The 23,388-nt window shown below is 30.8% G+C and overlaps 2 protein-coding genes across 2 annotated transcripts; one reads left to right on the top strand and one right to left on the bottom strand.

The window, feature by feature from the left end:
• Positions 1-2,908: 2,908 nt before the first annotated feature.
• Positions 2,909-3,814, bottom strand: LOC111897110 (uncharacterized). Its single transcript, XM_023893076.1, has one exon. It carries the CDS (start codon positions 3,812-3,814, stop codon positions 2,909-2,911), a length of 906 nt encoding a protein of 301 aa, XP_023748844.1.
• Positions 3,815-14,253: 10,439 nt separating this feature from the next.
• LOC111897123 (uncharacterized) lies at positions 14,254-22,203 on the top strand. The gene is made up of 2 exons (XM_023893088.2): positions 14,254-15,076; positions 21,447-22,203. Exons 1-2 carry the CDS (start codon positions 14,398-14,400, stop codon positions 22,088-22,090), a joined length of 1,323 nt encoding a protein of 440 aa, XP_023748856.1. The 5' UTR covers positions 14,254-14,397; the 3' UTR covers positions 22,091-22,203.
• The last annotated feature ends 1,185 nt before the right edge of the window (positions 22,204-23,388 follow it).

Here is a 23,388-nt window from a genome sequence, read left to right as displayed (position 1 = left end):
TCAGAGTGAATAAACTTTTAGCTTTCTGCCTAATTGATTCTTTTTATTTGTTCTGCTATCCTTTGAAACTTTTCAAGGTATTAGAATTATGCTTAACCTTGTAAGCATAACCATATTTACTGAAATTTCAATAAATCATGACAAATAGACTTTATCGTCCTTTGTGGTGGATCTGACCAGTGCACATCAATGTGTACTAGATCCTTTATTCCTTCACTCGACTCACATACATATGTGAACAAGAAATTAGTCCCAATTTTATCAAGTACCAATACCTTCATACATCATATAATTCAAATCACATGATTCGAAGTTTCTGTCCAATTGACACTTGGGCGATGAGAATCTTTCCTTACTTAGAAAATTACGACAGTACCACAATCGATATGACTAAGAATCAAACCATTTTCAACATTGCTATTAATAGAAACATACAAACAACAATTTTCACAATATATAATGCTAATTTTTCACCTTTCAGTGCATAAGATCCATTGTAGTGATTGGTTAGCAATAAAGAGTCAATAAATACATGAAGATCCTTCATTTTAAGATCCTTGGCCAATTGTGGTCCCTTATGAGTGCTTCGTATTCTGCTTCGTTTTTGGTAGCGTTGAATTCACAACTAACTGCATGGGGTACGATGTCCCCCTGTGGTGAGTTTAGTATGATCCCAAGGCCTGTTCCTTTTTTATTTGAAGCTCCATCTGTGAACAACGCCCATCTTCCTAGGTGTTCATCTTCTAGGAGTTGCTTAACTTCCATGTCTACTTCGTTTTGTAGATCATCACTAAAGTCAGCCACAAAGTTCGCTAATGCTTGTGATTTTATGGCGGATCTTGGTTTGTATCTGATGTCAAATGTGCTTAATTTCACCGACCATTTTTCCATCCTTCTTGACATTTCTAGTTTTCTTATGACATTCTTTATATGATAGTTAGTTTTTACATGTATAGTGTGTGTTTCAAAGTAATGTCTTAATTTGGTAGAAGCAGTTACTAAGGTAAGAATTAATTTTTCGAGATGAGAGTACCTGGTTTCAGGATCCAGGAGACTTTTACTTACGTAGTAGATAGCATGTTGCTCCCTGTTAAGATCCTTAACCAGAATGGCACTTACTGCATTTGAGGATACTAAGAGGTGGAGGATAAGTGGTTCTCCATCTATAGGTTTCATTAGTAATGGAGCAGAGTTTAGATATTTTTTGAGTTCCTGAACGCTTTCTCGTGTTCCTCCTTCCACTCAAATTTCTTGTTCTTTTTCAAGATATCGTAAGAGGGCTTGCACCTTTCTGAGGATCTTGAAATGAACTTGTTGAGTGCTGCTACTCTTCTGGTTAGCCTCTGGATGTCCTTTGTTGAAGATGGGGATCTTAGTTCCATGATTGCTTTTATTTGTTCTAGACTTGCTTCTATCCCTCTTTTGGTCACCATGTATCCAAGGAACTTGCCTGACTTCATTCCAAAGTGACATTTGAGTGGATTCAACTTCATATTATACTCACCCAGGATGTCAAACGCTTCCTTGAGGTCTCTAAGGTGATCTACGGATTTTATCAACTTCACTACCATGTCGTCATTATAAACTTCCATGGTGTCCCCCATTTTGACTTTGAACATCTGATTCACCAATATTTGATATGTCGCACCTACATTTTTAAGACCAAAAGGCATTACGGTGTAACAATATATACCCGTTGGTGTTATAAACGCAGTATCTTCTTGGTCTGATGGTTCCATGTGGATTTGTTGGAATCGTGCTGAAGCATCCATGAAGGCAGGAGCTCATCCCCAGCCGTCACATCTATCATAGAGTCAATATGTGGTAGGGGAAAACATCCTTAAGACAAGCCTTGTTGATATTCGTGTAATCTACACATACTCTCCATTTTCCGTTTTTCTTTTGTACGACAACCACGTTAGCTAGCCATCTTGGGAACTTCACTTCCTTCATCATTCATATTTTGAGGAGCTTCTCAACTTCCTCTTGGATGATTTGATTCCTTTCGGGTGCAAATTTCCTTCTTTTTTGGTGTATTGGTCTGAAAGAAGGGTCAATATCAAGTTTATGAGTAATAATACTCTTGTTTATACATGTCATATCTTCATGTTTCCATGTGAATGTCTTGCTTCTGGTTCTTATGAAATTCAGTATATCCTGCTTGATTTGCTCAGGCATTGAGGATCCTATGAGGACTTTTGCTTCAGGATCCCCGATTCCCAGGGGCACCTCCTTTAGGTCTTGTTCCTTTGTCTCTAGAACATGTCGTGCCCCTTGCCTTAATTGCTATGCTTGTTGGGGTTTGGTTGTAGATTTCATAGAGATTTTGTAGCATTCTTTCGATTCTTGTTGGTCTCCCATGATCTTCATTGTGCCCCATGGAGTGGGGATCTTCACACACTGATGGTATGTTGATGGAACCACTTTCATCTCGTGGATCCATGGTCTACCTAGTATCACATTATAAGAAGACGGGGTGTCATTAACAAAGAAATTTTTTATGGAGTTTACTCCTTCTATGTATATTGGTAGCTTTATTTCTCCAACTGTGAGTTTTGTTTCCCCGCTAAATCCTATGAGGAGTGAGGATCTTCTGACTATCTCTGATTCTGGGATGTTCATTCTTTTCAGCGCGCCTAGGAGTATGATATTGACTGAGGATCCTCCCTCAACGAGGATCCTTCTAACGAAATGGTTGGCCATGTACAATGTTATCACGAGTCCATCATGATGAGGATCCTCAATTCCTTCCCTGTCAGTTTCATCAAATGTAATTTCTTTTTCACTACTATAAGCATGGTATTCTTTCGTGGTCGATCCTCCTTTTCTGTTTTGGAGACTTTGGCATGTCTTTTAGCCTGAGAATAAGAGGTACCACAAATGTTAGATCCGCCTGAGATAACATTAATTATCTTAGTGTCAGAGGGTAGAGATCCTGGTTTCTCCAAGATCCTATGACCATCGTGGCTGTTTTCCTTGGATTTTCTCTCTTTCTCCCGAGGATCTCTTTAAGGTGTCCTTTGCTAAGGAGGTAGCTTATTTCTTTTCGTAGAGCTATACAGGCCTCCGTGATGTGGCCAAGGTCTTCATTGTAAGCACACCATTTGGACTTGTCTTTCCAAGCGGTGGACTTCTTATCTCTCTTTGTCCATCTTGTTTTGTCTCTAAGATCCTGCATAGCATGAATTACACCTGAAACATCCACAGAAAGACAATATTCAATGATTTTAGGAAGCTCTTCCTCTTCTCCTCCATCTTCAAGGGCATTAACCCTGTGATGATCCAATTTGGAATAGGGCTTCAATTTGTAGGATCTTTGAGTTGAAGATTCAACCTTCCTGTTGGGGTTCTCATACTGATTCAAAGTGTTGCTTCTCTTCTGGATCTCTTTATCCTCTTCGAGCCTATTGAACCTCAATGCCCGGCACCTGACTTCATCCAATCCTTTGCATGAGGTCATCACAAGGTCTTCGTAGAAGGGTGAATCCTTTCTTAATCCCATTTTGAAAACTTCCACAATGGTGGCCATGTCAATGTTGGGGATGCTTAGAGCTTCCCTACCAAACCTTTTAACAAAGTCCCTAAGTTTTTCCTTAGGACCCTGAACCACTCGGTAGAGATCACTAGTGATCTTCTCAAAGGTTCTGCTGCAAGAAAATTGGTTATTAAAGATATTGACTAAGTGTGCAAATGAAGTAATAGAGTGTGGGGGACCGTTTTGTAGCCATTTGAGGGTCGATCCTGTAAGAGTCGAACTAAAGCCTTTGCACAGGCAAGCTTCCTTCAAATGCCCTGGCATGGGAATGATCTCCATCCTTTCTCTTTATTGGGCTATATGCTCTTCGGGATCTGTAGTCCCATCGTATAGCTTCATGCTGGGAGTTTGGAAGTGCTTAGGAACTTCAGTATCGGCTATCGTAGGAGTAAATCTTGAGATCATGTGGCTTGTAGGGGATGCTTCTGGTATTGGTTGGACCACTCCGGGTACACTGGAGATCATTTTTTTTAATTGTTGAAGTTCCCTAGCCATGTTCGAGTTTATTCCTGCATTAACATTGGTGTAGTTAGTATTAATAGTATTGTTGTTCAACAAGCTACTAGAGTCAAGGTTTCTAGGAGTGTTGAAAGTCTCATTGAGATCATTGATCATGGATGCTCGGTTGTCCATAGTTGCCCCCCAGGGTGACGCCACAGTGGTAGGAATTGTGTCACTCTGGCGATTTTCTGAGGATCCTGCATTATTGAAGTCCAGGATCCTTGGTTGCACAACTATGGGCGTAGTTTCCTGGGATTTCTAAAATTTCTCCTTCATCCTCTCCACTTCTTTGAGTAGTGTTATATTCTCCTCCTGCTGTTGGGTCACCTATTGCGTTATTCAATGTTTTTTCATTCTCCTATGTGGATAATTCTTTTAAGAGACAAAGGCTTATAAGTAATGTTCCAACATATATATTGTTTTGGTCAAAAATTACACAAGTACTAATCAACCAAATTGAATGAGAGGCTGTGATATTCAGATTGTGTAAAAGCAAGTGGTAAAAGAAAGTGACACAATTGTTTACAAGGAAATCCCTTGATCCTTACTAGGATCTCTGGAATAAAACTTTGGGAGGTGATAATGAACACCTGCCTTGATGATTTTATTAATATAAAAATGAAGATTACATTGAATTCTTAGTAAGAATAAGTAGAGAATTTCGTAGATTAAACTTAAGCTAAAGAACAGTGTGTCGTGTGCATATTACAAGTCTCAATTTATAGTCTACTTTGGCAAACAAGATGTCCGATATTCCCTGGATCCTCTATGACAAGCTTCACAAATGTTATTTGACCAAGCGTTATGGGTCTTTAACATAGTTGAGATGATTCTTCGTTGAGAACTAGTCTTCCCTTAACTTCTTCTGCACACGTGTTAGTTATAGACAAAATATGACTATTATAAATATTGATAAAAATCATAATGGTAATTAACTGGGATCCTGATATTGCTGAGGATTCTGGATAGTTGACGATCCTGGATATAGTAAGGACCCTAGTCCCAACACACACACACACACACACACACACACACACACATATATATATATATATATATATATATATATATATATATATATATATATATATATATATATATGTATGTATATGCGAATGTTCAAATGAGAGAAAATATAAAATAGAGAACGCAAGAACAAACGTACGCCAATCATTTCTTTTAAATATAAAGAATAAAAATAAATAACTTAATTAAACTAAAAAGGGCAAATTAGTAATTACGATTATTAACTAAATCATACAAATAAAATTTGACTTCCTAAAATAACATTTATAACTATTTAGGTTATCATCAAAACCATCAATCATCAATAATCACTTATCTTCAACATCATCATATACAATCGATCATTACATAAAAAATCTCTTAGTCCAACATCACCAGATCTAGAATAGTTTCGATACATTCTGTTTCAATTATTCATACCTTCATCATCATCGATCGATTCTACCTCAACATAATCATATCTCCATCATCGATCATCGATCATCAAAAAAATATTGTGTTTATATCAATCCTTCAACTTTGATCATCCTATTTGAACCTTTTGATTTCAAGAAAATATCGAAATTAAGGTTAGAAAAACATCAAATCTACTTTTTCTTAATCTCAGTCTACTAGTTTATCATCAATTTTGATTTTATTTGGTTTGATTTGTATATTTTGTGTTTATTTCTTTAAGTTTTTCCAATGTTATTGAACTTTAAGTTTATACACTACAACTTTTTGATGAAATGCTCCAGATAGTTTTCATAATTTTTTTTTATCTCAAATATAGTGGTTTCTAACCAATTTTGATATAATTTTGTTTGATTTGTACTTTTTTTGCTCAATTATTCATGTTTTTAATAATTATTGAGCTTAAATTTTATGCACATCAATTGTTTGATGAAGTGCTCCATAGAGTGATGTCAATATAGTTTTATATATTATTCACATGTGACTAGTACATAACATTTCATATTTATTTTCTCATTTTAATAAAGATATATTGATTCACATGTGAATGTATTAACTTTTTATATTGTATATTACATTAGAATATTATATCATATTTTTATGGTATATTCACGTATAGAGGTATATTCACATGTGAATACTTTATAAAACTTATATTTATAAATATAACATGAAATATTCACATATGAATAAACCATTTAATATTATTCACATATAAATATACATATAATATTCGTATGTGAACATAACAGTAATATCCACATGTGGATATACAAGTAACATATATTGATAAAAGTTATATTTACTTTTTAATCTTAATAAGTAAATATTGATTCGTATACGAATGTATATTTTATTTATATGACATAATCATATATGAATATTACATGATATCTTTTGTCACCACGGTATAATCACATATGAATATTATATAATATATTCGTTTTATGTTGTATATTCACGTGTACAATTGTATTCACATGTAATATTTATCATGTAACATTCACATATAAATAAACATGTGAATGTTACATGGTTTATTCATATGTGAATATTACATGTACTTTTTCGAATATGAACAAATAATTATTATTATGAACTAACAATATATGTGTATTAACATTTTCATCAATGATTGGTTCATGTCACAAGGGCGATGGTTGGCTGGTCCAAAAGTGAAGTCATTATTAGGTGAATACAATATAATTATCTTCACATGTGAATGTTGTATAAATTTATATACTTGTCAACGTTTATCATGTTATATTCACATGTGAATGGCTTTCATAAACCAATTTATGTAGTCTATCCAGTATAATGTTGAATTTACATGTAACATACTATATTTACACAATATAAAAATAATTGACAAACCAATGTGTCTTCTTCTCATGTTTAATATGTAAATACATATAAAACTTATTAATAATCATAATTTAATCATATATGAATGTAATTTTTAATCATATATGAATTGATTCACATGTGAAGGCATATTCACATGTAAATATCATATAATATATTCATATGTGGTAATTATATTATGTATTCACATGTGAATATTATATGTTATATTCACATGTGATAATATACCTTATATGTTATCCACGTGTAAATATTATAGGTTGATAATTAAAAGTTTTTTTACATTAACATGTATATATTGATATATATATATATTCACATGTAATTATATGTTTATAATATACCAAATTTGAGGTATTCACATGTTAATCTCATATAAAAATTAAGTTTACACTTTGATTCATAAATGCAAATTTAATGTATTTTACTATAATACTCACATGTTATTGATATGTTCTTCACACTTCAATTCAAATGTAGTTGTGAAATAAAATATATATTTAAACTTATATTCACAACGACAAATTTCATATACTTACAATTATATTTACTTGTGATTATCAACTTTTTTACAATTATATTCACATGTTATTCATATATGAATACCAAATTGTATTCATATATGAATATTATACTTCGTTTCTTAATTGTTGAAAAATATAATGCATTTTTATAAAGATACTAAAAGAATCAGATAAACATGTAAAATGAATCGTCACAAGTGAATGAAAATTAAACTTTAGGATAAATACATATTATTCACAAATAAATAGGTTGTAAAAAATCTATATATCCTTTTATGTCTCTCACAAAATCTAGACAATATTTGAAATCAAATAATGTTTCATCAACTAATTTGGTAATATCAACATCTCTTTCATCAAAGTGATCTCTACTAAGATGGTAATTTGAATATATTGCGTCGTTTCTCCATCACCTTAAAGTATATTGTTAAGGCATTTACTTGAAATCTTTTCTCATAAATATTCTAAAAGCATGTATGTATAATATACAAATATGATTAAACTGTTCACAACTGTATTTGATGTATTTTTCAAGAAGATTATTTTAACTTGTTACAATACAAAATCACAAATAAATAAGTAGTAGTAATGCTTAATTACATGTGAATATCTCTAACACATATCAACATTTACCTATAATCATATTGAACATTCATATTAACATATAAACATTAAAAGGTTTGTGTACAATCACAGGTGATTATAACACTTGAATATATACATGTGAATATGTATATATTGATAGGTAAAGATTCATATGTTTGTGTATAATCAGATGTGAAAATATACATTCACATTGAATATGCATTGACATGTTGTTATAATCACATATTATATATATAAACATACCAATATTCACATATGTATATTTAACATCGTAGCATATATATTCACATGAAATAATTATTTTATGTTTCATTTACATTTGAATAAAAAATCAATGACATATAGATAAATATTTATATTTATATTCATATATGATTTGAATAGTATGTGAATATACATAATACATACATATATGAATATTGAAATTTTTTATATATTCATATACGATTATGACAACATATGAACATATATAAACACATACACATATCAATATGAATTCATCACCTGAACATGTATATTCACATGAAAATAGTCATCGAATTTCATATATTAGATAACAAAAGTTATGGTTTATTCAAAGTAAATTAATATATATTTACTTATGTGAATATAATAAAATATTGATTTCTTACTATTCATATATGAATAAAAAATATTAAAATATTATTTACTAGAAATACTATAATTTCGGTTATGATGATTTGAAATTTCATCATCTTCATCATAATCTTAAAATGTAGAAGCAAAAAAATAGTATCATCTTGAATATGTAAATCAATTCACATTATCCCTTACAAACGGAATTATCAAACAATAAAACCTACGATTAACAATTAAAAAACAAAGAAAATACACAACATTGTTATTTACATCTGAATAACATTCAAACAAATTATACTTTATAATATTCACATTTGAATATACCTTCTCACATGAATCAATATACGCTTACTAAGAGAATAAAGAAAATATACAATGGTATATGTTATTCACGTATGAATAATACATAAAACTTGTAATCCTAACTCTTGGAGTATTTAAGTGCATAAAAGTTAACCTACATAAACATAATAAGCAAAAAAACAAACAAAACTAAACCAAAACACAAATATAATAAGCAAAAAAACAACAAACCCAAACCAAAAGGTAATTCTTGAGAAAAAAACTCTATGAAATATTTCATAAAACAGTTGAAGTGCAAAAAAGTTGCCTTATATAAATATGAAAAATCTTCACATGATATACCAAATCAAAAGCAAAAGATTGACAATTATTAGACAATCGTGATAAAAACTTTGGATCAAAAGAATTTCAATGATAAAAACATGAATTTAATTAAAAATCAAAAAATTGAAGATTAAATCGATAAATTTACAATACCTGATGAGTTTTCACTGAGTTTTTGATGTTCTTGATTATGCACAACTATATAAAGTTGTGATCGAAATTCATTGCTTAAAATCGAATCAAACAATCTCGATTTATTTAATCAAAAGAATCAACTATTTATAAAAGATATTCCATCAAAATCTCAACAAAGTAGCTCTAGTTCAATAATTATTTCTTCCTTAACGAATCGATGAACAAAAGTTGAACCACAATCAGGTGTTCGAAGAGATTGAGTATAATTTGAAAGAGTTTGAAAAAAAAATCTTTAATATCGATTACAACCAGGCCGACAATCTTTCTTATCTGGATGATTGGATTCAGATGAGTGTTTGCAAAAAAAAAATTTGTTCCAATTTTACAAAAATACCCTTAAGTACTAAAACAATGACGTGTTTTTTTTTTCTTATTAGAATTAGTGGCTGAGATTTGTTCTTGTGTTCTCAATTTGATAATTGTTCTTATTTGAACTTAAGTGTGTATATATATATATATATATATATATATATATATATATATATATATATATATATATATATATATATATATATATTATAAAACATATTAGCATGTTGAACTTTTCTTAAAATTTAAGAGGTACTGTTTGATAATTTAATGTACAAATTTTTTATGCACAAATCACTTATCTTTTTATGAACAAAAGTAATTATGGTAAAGAATAATCAACGAAAATATTTAAGGAATGAAACATCAATTAAATTTTGTTTCTGTTTAATATGGATATAATATTATATTAAAAAGTCAACCATCAAAATCCTAGAAGTGGACTAAAAAATTAAAAAAAGCTCATATATGTTATCGTTTCACATTCTTGTCACCTGATTCACCACACTTTACGATTCCACGTTCTTTTAACATATTTCAGCTTCGGTTTAATCTTTTAGTTTATTTTTTTTCTTTATTCATCGTTGAAGTCGAAACTTCATAGGAAGGATTTCTTGTAGATTTCGAAGGGTGTCTTTTGTTTTAGCGGCAACATTATCACATAATGGTGGGTCTCTATATCCTTGATTTTCTATTAATTGTTTCTATCATGACTGGACATTCTTTTTATTCATTTTTTCCATATATCTATGTATATTTCAAGGTTTTAACATAAAAAATTGTGCGTTTGTATTCTTGAATTTCTATATATTCGTGTATATATTAAATTTGTATATGGTGGGCATATTCTTTTCTCTTGAGTAAATTTTATAGAAAAGTTGAAGTGAATTTTTAAAAAATTGCATCTGGATTAAAACCATGGATATTATCTATTATCTTCTCTAAAGTATTATTGGAGAGCTATTAAGTGTCGTTCATCCATCCAACTTTTTGATGGGTTGGTCAGTTCAAGCTCCTCAAGAACAAGGATCTTTTTTTCTTGCTTTTATCTCTTTTTCTTCATTTGAAAATAATTATTCTTGGTTGTTACATTTAAGTCTATGTATTTTTTTGAAAGCTTTTTTTTGAGGTTGCTCAATATCAATAATATGTGTCCCATGAAACTTATTCCAATTTATATATTTTTATTAATAAGAAAAATTACTTTTCGTTATCACTGTAATTCCACAAAACTTGGTTCGGTTCAGGTTCTCACGGTTCTTTTTTAGGTATATGATGAATGAAGAAAATGACATGTTTTGAGTTTTGATTTCTTTGTTTTGGTATTTTTGGTCGAGACTACAAGAATTGCTTGTGATTTTACCACATATCAAGAGGTAATAAACTATAGTCTGTTTCCAACCCTAATTTTTAATCTTCTTTGTTGGTTTTATTTACGACTCGCATGTTGTATTAATTTCAAATAATTTAACCATTTGTGTACGAAAACATCTATGTCAAACTTAGCTTTAAAATTTCACAACCTAATTTTTAAAATCTATATTTGATTGAATGTTAATTTGAAAGTCTCATATAGATTGTGTATGGTGCAAAATTAAGTTGTTTAGCTACTAAATCCATTCATATTTCCAAATATGGTTAATTATTAGCTTACATTGATCATCTTTGTCATACAACATTACATAAAGCATTTTCTATATCCTAGGCAAAAACCTAAAATAGATAAATATGTTTTTTTTTATTTTTTTATTTTAATTTTTATCTGTGTTGGTATTGTTGTTGAAAGCGTAAATACAATATAAAAAACTACATATTTCATAATAAAATTCATAAGATAGAAAATAAAGAATCTATGTATAAGAAAAATTGCGCCCCGATTTAAAATGGTTCAGACTTGATGGAAATCAATTTCCAAACCATCTCGAGTAGCTTCTTCTTCTAGATAACAAATTTACTTATGACCAGTTTGTTAAGCAGTACACAATGTTTTAAAAACCGGGTTTTTAGTTGAACCGGTATGGTGACCGGTTCCCAGTTCAACCAGTTTAACCGGTTCGACCGTCGGGTGAACCAGTTTCTATATTTTTCATGTTTTTATTTTCTATTTTCCTACACATACATACATATAGAAATTATGAATTTGATGTTTACAAGTTCAAACATTAAAAATACACATAAAAATAACTTGTGGGTTGATCCAAATATATTAAAATAACACATAACCATAAGTTTTAGTGTTTTACATCAATCCATATACGTCAAAAAGAAAATAACGTATAATATCGAAACGAAATATAGTTTTTGATGAATACAAACACATCAAAAAAATTTATAACTTAAATATATGTTTTTATTTAGAGAAAAATAAATAGATTTGAAAAAATTCACCAAAGTTATTATGTAAACTAGACGAATTCACGCGCGTTGCGCAACGAAGATCAAAAATATATTGTTAAAATATTGAAAAAGATATGTTTAAAATGATTATGTTATTAACATTAACTTTGAGATAACATTTTTACACTAATATATATATATATATATATATATATATATATATATATATATATATATATATATATATATATATATAATCTCTATTATTTTGAACAATAATATTCGTTGACATCAACCCACATTCCCCATTAATAGAATTAAATATAATTATCTATTTAGTATTATTTTTAACAATTATTATTATTGATTAATTATATTTTTATTTATGTGATCATTTTCTAATTTCAATAATTATGTTCATTTAAAATACAATTTATTTATAGTTAAATATAATTTATAATTTGATGTTATTATCATTTAAAATTGTTATTTATTAATTTTAAACCACTTATTATTAATAATAAGTTAAAGAAGAGTTTTAAGAAACACTTAATATTATTATTAAAATGTGAAACATACACTAAATAATAAAGTGATAAGATAGACAATTCGTATTTCAAAAGAAACTTACATGGATAATATGACATATCCATGTAATTTGATTTTATTCTTTATAATTACTGCTTATTAATTTTAAACCACTCGTTATTATTAATAAGTGAAAGAAACTTTTAAAAAACACTTATTATTATAATTAAAATGTTAAACATATACTAAAATATAAAGTGATAAGATAGACAATTTGCATTTAAAAAAAAGACTTACATGGATAATATGGATAATATGACATATCCATGATTTTTAATTAATTATTTTTTTGAAGCAACATGAACATACAAACATGTATACAATAGTTAATTAAATATTATATATATCACCTTCCATAACATATGATCGATAACATGAATCTAATCTAATTTACATTAAAATTTCAACCACAACATACAATGATATTCTTAAAAGAATACATAAATCAAGAAAATACAAAAAAGAATTAGTATATAACAAACTACAAATTAAAAACTTGAACATAATAACATGGCTCGAAAAATTGTTCAAAGCCTTTAAACCAACACAAATAACTTTAAACTTGTTTTCTTTGTAAATTTTATATGTGATTTGTATTTGTGTATCTACTCAAAAAGATTGACCTTTTTATAATAGAGTATCCATTAATTATTTATTATGTATATTATATACGTTATAAAACCTTTGAATTGTTAATCATTATTAAAAGACTTTTGAGTGGTATTTATTAAAATAAGAGGTTTCAAATTAATGATTATTTGCATATTTTTATGGGGGTTTCAAATGCATGAGGTTCAAGGAAAATTGCTAGCTTTATAAGTATGGATGATGATTCTTTTTCATGTATTTTTATTCATTTTGACCGGTTCAAACGGTTTTTTCTACAAACCGGCCGGTTCAATCCGGTTCATAAATCAATGTAAAACCGGTGATAGTTGAACCGCTCCCTTTCCCGATTCCCGGTCCAACCGGTTCAATCGGCCGGTTCAAACCGGTTTTTAAAACATTGGCAGTACACGACAAAACAAGATGTGGTATGCTTAGTGTGTGTTTGACTAATGGTAATTGGACAAAAATAGATTTTCTTTTGTTCCGCTCTTTTCTTTCTATCTCTCATCGTTCCAAGAGATGCAAGTTCCCTTCTCATCCGTACTATTGAAAATAGTCCAAGATAAATTGTCAAAGATGAAACTTTCGAAACATTCTTTGAAAAAACTTCGATTTTAGATTTTTATTTTATAATTAATTTCAATCATTCTTAAGACTCGACATGGAGAAGCGGTTGACATTATCTCAACTTGGGCATGATGTTTTTCCAAATGTTAGGCACGAAATTTTCCTAACATACTAGTCAAAAAATTTGTAGCGATTGAAAAAGCCGTATAACATTTTTTGAAAAAAAAAATCATTTGTCAAAACAGTAATAATTGTCGACGCCGTTTTGCGTGGGTGCACATAATATATATATATATATATATATATATATATATATATATATATATATATATATATATATATATATATATATATATATATATATATATATATATATATATATATATATATATATATATGCCATGGGTTGCTTCTATAGATTAGGTCAAAGAGTGGACTTTTTCTATGTCACGAAGTGCAACCGATCATAGATGGGTCTCATATGGTTTTGATTTCTCTACAAATTAAGTCTGAAACCTTAAATTTCCTGAAGACCAAATACATACACACATAGAGATGCCTGCTGTTTGGTTTGCGTTACGGAAGTCGTTGCACTGCCAATCAGGACCTGCAGATGTTCATGATCCAAATTTTCAGGGGAAGAATCTCAGCAAAATAGTAACGAAAACAAAAAAATCATCAACATCAACAGGAGGGAAATCAGGGTGTTCAAGATCTTTAGCAAATCTTAAGGATGTCATCCATGGAAGCAAGAGGCACATGGAAGAAAAACCAACAACAATGGCAACCACAACAACAAATGCTAGTCCTAGGTCCATTGGAAGTTCAGAACTTTTAAACCCAATTGCCCATGAAGTTGTTTTGTCGAATTCAAACTGTGAACTGAAGATCACCGGCTTTGGTTCTTTGCAAGATGGAAACGGTGTTGGTGGTGATGGTGAGGGGGTGTCCTCACGATTTGAGGGTACCCTAAAACCTGGGACGCCTGGCCCTCACCATTATCATCATCATCACAAGCTAACAAGCTCACCGATGACTAATCGAAGAAACTCTAATGGATTTTCAAGGGCTAGTAGAGGTTTAGGCTCTGGTTTTGGTGCTATTAATGCTTCAAAGGCTCGAGCTTCTTTTGAAGGTGAAGGCCATGGGATTTTTAACTTGGCTTGTCATAAATGTGGTGAGCAATTTGTGAAATGGGAAGCTCTTGAAAATCATCATCTCTCTAAACATGCTGGTAAGCAAAGATTCTTGCTTCTTTGTTTCTTTTTTTCTTATAAATTATTTATTTATTTATTTTTTAAAAATCAATCTATATTAGATTAAATATAGTAAGTCCATCTCTAGGTTATATTTACATTAATATATATAAGCACGCATTCCATACTACCGAGAATCCAGGATATATATATGTCTAACATCACTCTTTGATATTAATTCTTCTTTGTTGAGTTTTAGGTGTCAGAGCTTCATAGTTTTACCAAATAGTTGTTGTTTTTAATTTTTTTACCATCTTGTACTTTATAATTTGTGAGAAATTAAATTGCTTCTTATTTTTTATGCCTACAAATGTTCCTACCCAGTAAAATTATGACACGTGTCATCATTCCATATTTTTTTAACTAATTCATTAAGGTTATATTAGGAACGTATAAAATACAATTAAATTGAATGGTGATTTGTCATAATTTTAATGGGTAGAAATAATTATAGACATAAAAGGTAGGAGGTAATTTAATTTCTCTTATAATTTACTTATTTAGAAAAAAAGATTTTTTATTAAAAAAAATTAATTTACTTTCTTCCCCGAATGATGTGATCGCCTTCAGCCGCCCTCCTTTCGTCTTCTGGTTCCGTGTTGTTACCCTCGTCAACTACATGAAACCTTCTGTCACCATTATTGAACCAATCATAAGTAGTATCCTCCTGCACTCGTATATTCTACAATCTCATTTGGTTTGAATGACAACTCCAAGTGACCCAGATGCTCCTTCACTTTCATTTTTTTGATGGTCATATTGGGATTTAAGTCGTGGACGAACTGTAAACGAGATCAAATGTGGAGGGAATGGTAGCAAAGGGCACCATAAACACCGCAGAATGAGAGTTGTGGTTGCTGCAATTGGCATCGGTGGCAGGAAAACAGTGTAACTTAAAGAGTGTCAATTGTGGACGATTTAATCACCGAGGTGGGTCACTTGGTGTAACCATGGATGATGATGTTTAAGTCATCGCCATTTAGCTTATACAAACTTTATCACCATAAACAACCCATGTCAATTGTCACGTCCGACTTAACATGTCCTCTTGCAAATTCATTAATACTTAAGAATAATAAATTATCCAAAACACTTAATTTATGCTGTCAATGATCATGCGATGCTTTAGATTCCAAAAAGGGTGGTATCAAGAGTGGGACAGAAAGGTATTTGGGAAAATTATCCACGCGTTTTTATTTTGGCAATAACACTTAAAAAAGAAATCTGCCTAGACTGGAGGGTTATGTCTTCGAGGTTCTTGTTTGAGATAATAGTAGTGAAATCAATTAAGATTTGTAGTTTGTAGTTTTTATAATTATTTACCAAACCCTGACAACTATGATCGAACCCTAAATTTATTTATGAAAGATACTTCACCGTCTAAATGTGCTCCCCCTTGGAATCTAAATTTATATATGTTTGGCATGTTATATGAAAATCTAACTTTTAGTTATAAGCTAATTTATATGCTATTTTCATGGTCTCGTCGGCGCATTAATATTCAACATCTTTTACTTTCTTACGAAGGAAGTAATGTTTAGTATAAATATTTATTTTAGTTTTGAGTATTAATGAATAATCAAGATGATCCGTTAAGCGGTGACGTTGACTGTTTATGGTGACAATGTTTTTATTTTAATGAACTTAAAAAATACTAAAAAAATCTAGAGTCCATATATCATTTTTATATCGTTGTGCAACTTTACGTATCTTGGAGGATATTTGAGTAGGGTGATGGTGGAAATCCGAATTCTTTATGGATCATGTATGTTCACTTTCCGACCATATATTTATATCTTATGTCTCGGTTGTAGAAAATCCAGTCTAAGATAATCCAAATGACACTTGTGTATCTAGGCAGAGAAACACAACCCAAATCGTAGAGAATTATGAGATCGTTTAAAAAAGAAAAGAGCTGAGAAAAAGGTTTTGTTTACGGCTTAAAAGAGGAGTCGTATAAATACATGACAAATTAGGGTTAATCTTCTAAATGAGTTATGGATATCTTGAAATTAATACCATAATCAATGCTTACCAAAACTGACAAGATTTAACAATCTTACCATAATCACCTATTAGAATTCGGAATTTCCATAAATAAAACTAATTCAATCTTACCATAATCACCACCAAGGGATCTGCCCCTTGGACCTCGCCAAGGGCGATGCCCCTATGACACTGCAAGGGGGCGCTAACCCCTTGACCCTCGTCATTATGTCGTACTGGCTTATAATTTGATCTTATATATGCATGCGTTCTGCATTCACCAAACATATAACATAGATTGCAAACGATAAGAGTTTAGCACACATGTCAGTACTAATTACAGAAAGTATCAGGTGACACTAAAATCACCAACAATTATCCACCATTTTAGTGTTAACCCGTGAATTAACATAAAACTATCTAAACAAACCAACCCAATACATAAATGAAAATGTCGAAACGCTTGAATTCCCATTTTAGTATCAAACAATTCAACTACTCGAGAAACATGGTATTTTAAGAATTGAACCCTTCAAACTAACTGATACATGAAAGTAAAACATATACTAGTTTATTGAACTTTCTAGCGAAATACAACTTGACAGTATGATAAAGTCTTGTGTAATGTCTGCAAAATTCGGGCTAGTCAATTTAGAGATAGTAAACGTCAAAAATGACTTTTTGTTAGAAAACTATTTAGGATAAATAATCTTAATCAAAGTTATTGTATATGTCACAAGAATTTTGTACATATAAACAACCTTGAAATCTGACTTATAACGAAGAAGTTATGACCCGTTAAAGTTTCGCAATTAAGCCGACACGACTCTGCGTAACGTAAAAAGTAAAATTTAGATAAATTATTTTTTAGTCTTAGTAATCTAATCAGAATTCATAGTATTCATTAAACCGAGAGTGTGCATATAGAGAACGTCCAAATCTGACTTCACTAAAGGTAGTTATGAATTTTACATGGTCATTCAGCACATCAGTGCATGCATAGAAATTGAATTTTAAGTCGGTTGATTTTTCTTTCCAAAATGATATAAACGAGAATTAAATATCTTATTAGTAAGAGTCTAAGTATAAAAAGATAGTCGAAAACGGAGTCCGTATGTAGAAGTTATAAATTTTACATGGTCATTCGTAGTGTAATCTTCTCAGACTGTTAAATTTAAGATCGGTCGAGCATTAGCCGATGGGATCAAAAGAAAGTTGTAGTATTCAGAAATACCTGTGTGTGGATATAAAGAATGTCATAAACGAAGCTTGTATGCGAAAATTATGAATTTTTAAAGATTTGCAGTTTTACCTGCGTCCGGTGCCGCGTGTCAGCACCAGAGGCGAAGCCTTTGTGCCTACGCAATCTCACGACGTGATTGGCATGTATCACGACGTGAGAGGACCCTGAACAGCCTATAAATAGATGATTTTACCTCATTTCTTCATCACACATCACTACCAAACATCCCTCTCTCTATAGATCCCATTTTCTGAAGTTTTGGGGGTTTTGGAATATCTTAGCAAGGCTCTAAGGCATCGAAGAGACCGACAAATAGAAGCTCTCGAGTCGGAATTCTGCCAGTACAAATCCCAACTTTTCACTAGAAATCTCTGTAAGTTAAGCTACGGTTATATTACTTTAAGTGTAACTTATGTTTAAGTTCATTACCGTTACTATGAACCTATAAAAAAATTATTAGTGATTCCAAGTTGTTATACTGATTGATATACTTACAGGGATGATTTTTAGGCTGGATTTAGTGAGGTGTTTAAAGTCGGATTTCCAAACAGTATATATCAGTAGACTTTGAAGTAATGATGAATCTAGACCAATAATTTGTCGCAATAAATATCAGACTAAGACTTAGTGAAAATGATACTAGGTTACATCAAAGGAAACACAGTTGCTACAAGCGAAGTGTTGTCCGAGTTTCGAGTCATCACTTTAACAAGTGTGTGCATAGTCTTTATCATGAAAATGATTTTAATACAATTAATTATTGTAGTATTAAATATATGTTAAAGAGTTATGTGTGAGATATTTTCTATTGCCTGGAATACATGTTAAGAATATATATGATAATATATGATGATTTAGGACATAAAGAATATACCTAAAGTAATTAACATGAATATCGGGTAGTATCTCCTTAAGAGTACGGGTGAGATATACACGGAGGGTAGAACTATAACATTTGTCTTCGATTCGTGAGCATGGATTAGACATAGTCATTCGTCCTTACTCGAAGAGTATGAATTGAGCATAGTCATTTGTCAATAATCCGAGAGCATGGATTAGACATAGTCATTTTCCCTAGTCTGAGAGTATGGAGTGGGCATAGTTATTTGTCATTAATTTGAGAGTATGGATTATACATAGTCGTTAATACCTGATCCGGGAGTATGGATTAGGTAAATTTGTTATTTTTAGATCCGAAAGTATGGATGTGTGTCATTGTGGGGATCAACGGGGTGAGGTAAATTGCTTATATCAGGTGAAATTGTATCTTGCAAGTTCTAAAATATATATGTTATCACATTATGGGATTGAAATCCCTATGTGATCACCAGGTTTCCCAACCTAACCCACTTAATTTATTGTATCACATGTAGTGATATCAAAGATACATTTTGCTGAGAGATTCAATGAGTATTAGGCCACTAGTTTAATTACTGTAAGGATGGTAATATTTTGTTATGCTTATGTTTCTGTATTGACGATGACATCCTAATGTTTTAGGATAAATAAAATACATTTCCTCAGAATTTCTTTGATAATATCATTATCATGTTTTTGGGGAAAAAAATTCTACAATACTATTATTCAAAAAGGATATTCGGATTTTTAAATAAGCATAAACAAATCGGTCTTTTCTGGCCGTGAAAATGGGGATGTCACATCGTGTGTCATAATCGTCTCATGATTGTATCAAGGCCAAGTCCTCAACCTCTTGAAATGCGGCTACACTTCACAATCATGTAGGTAATTCTTTTACTTCATGTATCAGCATATACTTTTATCAAAGAAATTATTAAGAAGTTATACTTCAACCTGGTCAACTTGCAAACCCGACCACGTACCTAGGATGTATACTTCATTTGTTCCTCTTATTTGTGGCACCAGACCCGAAATGAGGTCACTAAACTTTAATCCCATCCCTATAACAGATTTGTGCAATAAGCCTCTTGGTAGATCTTTAGTCAAGTGATCTACCAAATTTTGTTGCGATTTTACAAACTCCACCGAAATCACACTATTAATGATTAGTTCTATAATCATACTATGTCTAACACCTAGGTGTCTATACTTTCCATTATAAACCTGACTGTAAGCCTTAGCCAAAGCAGATGCATTATCATAAATGAAAGATATATGTGCTATCAGCCGTGACCACAAAGGAATCTCATAGACTATATTTTTTAGCCATTCTAGTTCTTTTCCAGCAACAGCTAACACAACACACTCAGACTCCATTATCGAGTTTGTAATGCAAGATAGCTTCTTGGAAGCCTAGGAAATGGCACATCCCCCATGCAAGAACACCCAACCAGTTGTTGAGGAATAGAATTCCATGCTGGTTATCCAACTTGCATCCACTAGGGGCGCTCCCCCTAGGACCCTACAAAAGAGCGCGACCTCCTTGACCCTAGTCATTCTGTTGTACTGGCTTATAATTCGATCTTATATATATATATATATATATATATATATATATATATATATATATATATATATATATATATATATACACACACTCCGCAATCACCAAACATATAATATAGAGTACAAAAGATAAACCCTTAGCTCATATGTCTGTTTCAATTACACAATATGTCATATGACGCTAAAATCACAAACAACGTATATAATAATAGAACTAAAAAACAATACGGATTTAATATCGAATATTGGAATTAAAAAAAAAAAAAAAAAAAAAAAAAAAAAAAAAAAAAAAAGATGTTAGTCCAATTAATAGAGCTTTAAATGTTAACTATAATAAGGGAGTCAAGTAATTGAACATATTATTGAACAAAATGGGTTAATTGTACTAAACATTAAACTCAAAAAAACTATTTAGTAAAATAAAAGTGGTTTATATCATTGACAAAAAAAAAAAAAAAAAAAAAAAAAAAAAAAAAAAAATCACTCCGATAGTAAAAGAAAATGTTTTTGGTTAATTATTAATATTGAATCGTGTCAAAAAAATAAAATAAACCTTGTTATTATAAAGTACAAGATTTGGTAAATATAATTTTTAATACTATTACTATTTAGTAAAAACCTCTAAAATAAAGATTCTTGTACCCATGGATTAATTTTCAAGGATGTAATTCGTTGATTTTTTTTTGATTTGACAGTTACTGAGCTCATTGAAGGAGATTCATCCAGGAAAATCGTAGAATTAATCTACAAAACCAGTTGGTCAAAATGCCACACCAATTCTGGAGGAATAGAAAGGATCTTGAAGGTCCACAACATGCAAAAAACACTATCTGAATTTGAAGAACATCGAGAAACTGTAAAAGTCAAAGCTAGCAAGCTCCAAAAGAAACACCCTCGATGTCTTGCCGATGGCAATGAGTTACTAAGGTTTCACGGAACCCTAGTTGAATGCAATCTCGGCCTCAACGGCTCGTCCAGTCTTTGCCAATCAAATAACTGCAAAGTTTGTCAAATTCTACGACATGGGTTTATAATTAAGAAAAATGGGAACAACAAAAATATAGTTGGAGGTGTTTTCACAACTTCAACAAGTCAAAGGGCATTTGAAGCTATTGATGTCAACAATGGTTCGTGTTTGAGGAAAGCTCTGATAGTTTGTAGAGTGATTGCTGGGAGAGTTCATAAGCCATTGGAGAACATTCAAGAACTTGCTAACCAATCTGGATTTGATTCATTGGCTGGAAAAGTAGGTATTTATTCAAATATTGAAGAACTTTATTTGCTCAATCCTAGAGCACTTCTCCCTTGCTTTGTAATAATTTGCAAGCCACAAACGTAACTAAATTGTATACAATTAGTATAGTCTTGTTTGTTTTTATCTTTCTTTGAGAAAAATATATTTATTTGTCAAATATTTCTTTTTAATATAAATATAGACATATTTTACGATCAGTTTTTATTACCTTAATATTTAGAGATTTTAGCTGAATATGTTTCAAGTCTACAAAGCATTCGACATGTACACTGGGTCAAAAACAACTTGTATTTAAGAGGTTAAGTTGTAAATGAACTAATGTTATATTCCTAAAACAATTTTTTTATATTATTAGCATCTTCGACTTTGGGAACAGTAACTTCATACTTGAAGTACCCTAGATTTGAGGCTAACAGTTTTATTCCTTAAATGTATAACTCATAAATATAAATTAAGTTTTAGATGAAAGCAATTTTGATTAAAATTTCAAATTTTGTTTATTTAAAATAATTAAATAATTTTTTATATAATAGTGAAGTAGGAATTAAAGTAAAAAATTAATAATAATAAAAAAATAAAACTTTAAGATTGGAATTTGACTTTCCAACCATGAGAATTAAGGTATGACTTTTGACCTAACCAAATTAAATAGGTTTTGCGGTTACATTGGAAAAATATATAATTGAGGGGTTAATCTTGACAAATGTTTAAAGATTGGATCAAAGAGCTCCCACTCTCCCCGTATCCTACATCTTAACGATTGAAGAATGGAATTGACGGTGAAACTGATTTTTAAGTGGGAATTTGAAATTGAAGTTTAATTAAAGTTCTAACACTAACGGCGTGTTCGGTAAAATTAGCTGTTAGCGGGTAGCGGGTGGCTTGTAGCTTATAGCGTTTTGTTAAAGGCTACATCAAGTAGCATTTGAATTTATAGCGTTTTGTTTAGACTAAACGCTACAAGCTTGTAGTGTCAAAAAAAACTTTTTGTTTAAAACAGAACGCTTTGTCAAACGCTAGAAGCTAGAAACTTTCAAACGCTCCCAAACGCTCCGTGCCGAACACGCCCTAAATCATGACGGTAAAGTTTGTAACATACTTAATTCATCTGACTCTTAGTCATTTAAAATTCTAACAAGTCTGAATCATTTCATGATTACTTTAAATATATTGTTGAATTCTAAGTTTGGAGTCGTTAGTCGCCGCCATTGATCAGGATCAGAAAACAGAAAGCATTTGTTTGTATGCATTATATGTATATTATGGTATGTGATATTTTAGACAATTCACTAACCTTTATGCTTATAATTATCGATTAAATGTTGTTCAACTACTTTTGTTCTTAAATTGAAGAGCTCGACTTGATTGTACCGCAATAACAT

This window comes from Lactuca sativa, chromosome 4 (assembly GCF_002870075.4).
Source record: "Lactuca sativa cultivar Salinas chromosome 4, Lsat_Salinas_v11, whole genome shotgun sequence".
Lineage (NCBI taxonomy): Eukaryota > Viridiplantae > Streptophyta > Magnoliopsida > Asterales > Asteraceae > Lactuca > Lactuca sativa.
This window is presented reverse-complemented; position numbering and strand designations above follow the sequence as displayed.

Coding starts and splice junctions, on each gene's coding strand:
- LOC111897123 (XM_023893088.2), top strand. CDS start 14,398: ATGCCTGCTGTTTGGTTTGCGTTACGGAAGTCGTTGCACTGCCAATCA. Junction 15,077..21,446: donor TCATCTCTCTAAACATGCTG/GTAAGCAAAGAT, acceptor TTGATTTGACAG/TTACTGAGCTCATTGAAGGA.
- LOC111897110 (XM_023893076.1), bottom strand. CDS start 3,814: ATGGAGATCATTCCCATGCCAGGGCATTTGAAGGAAGCTTGCCTGTGC.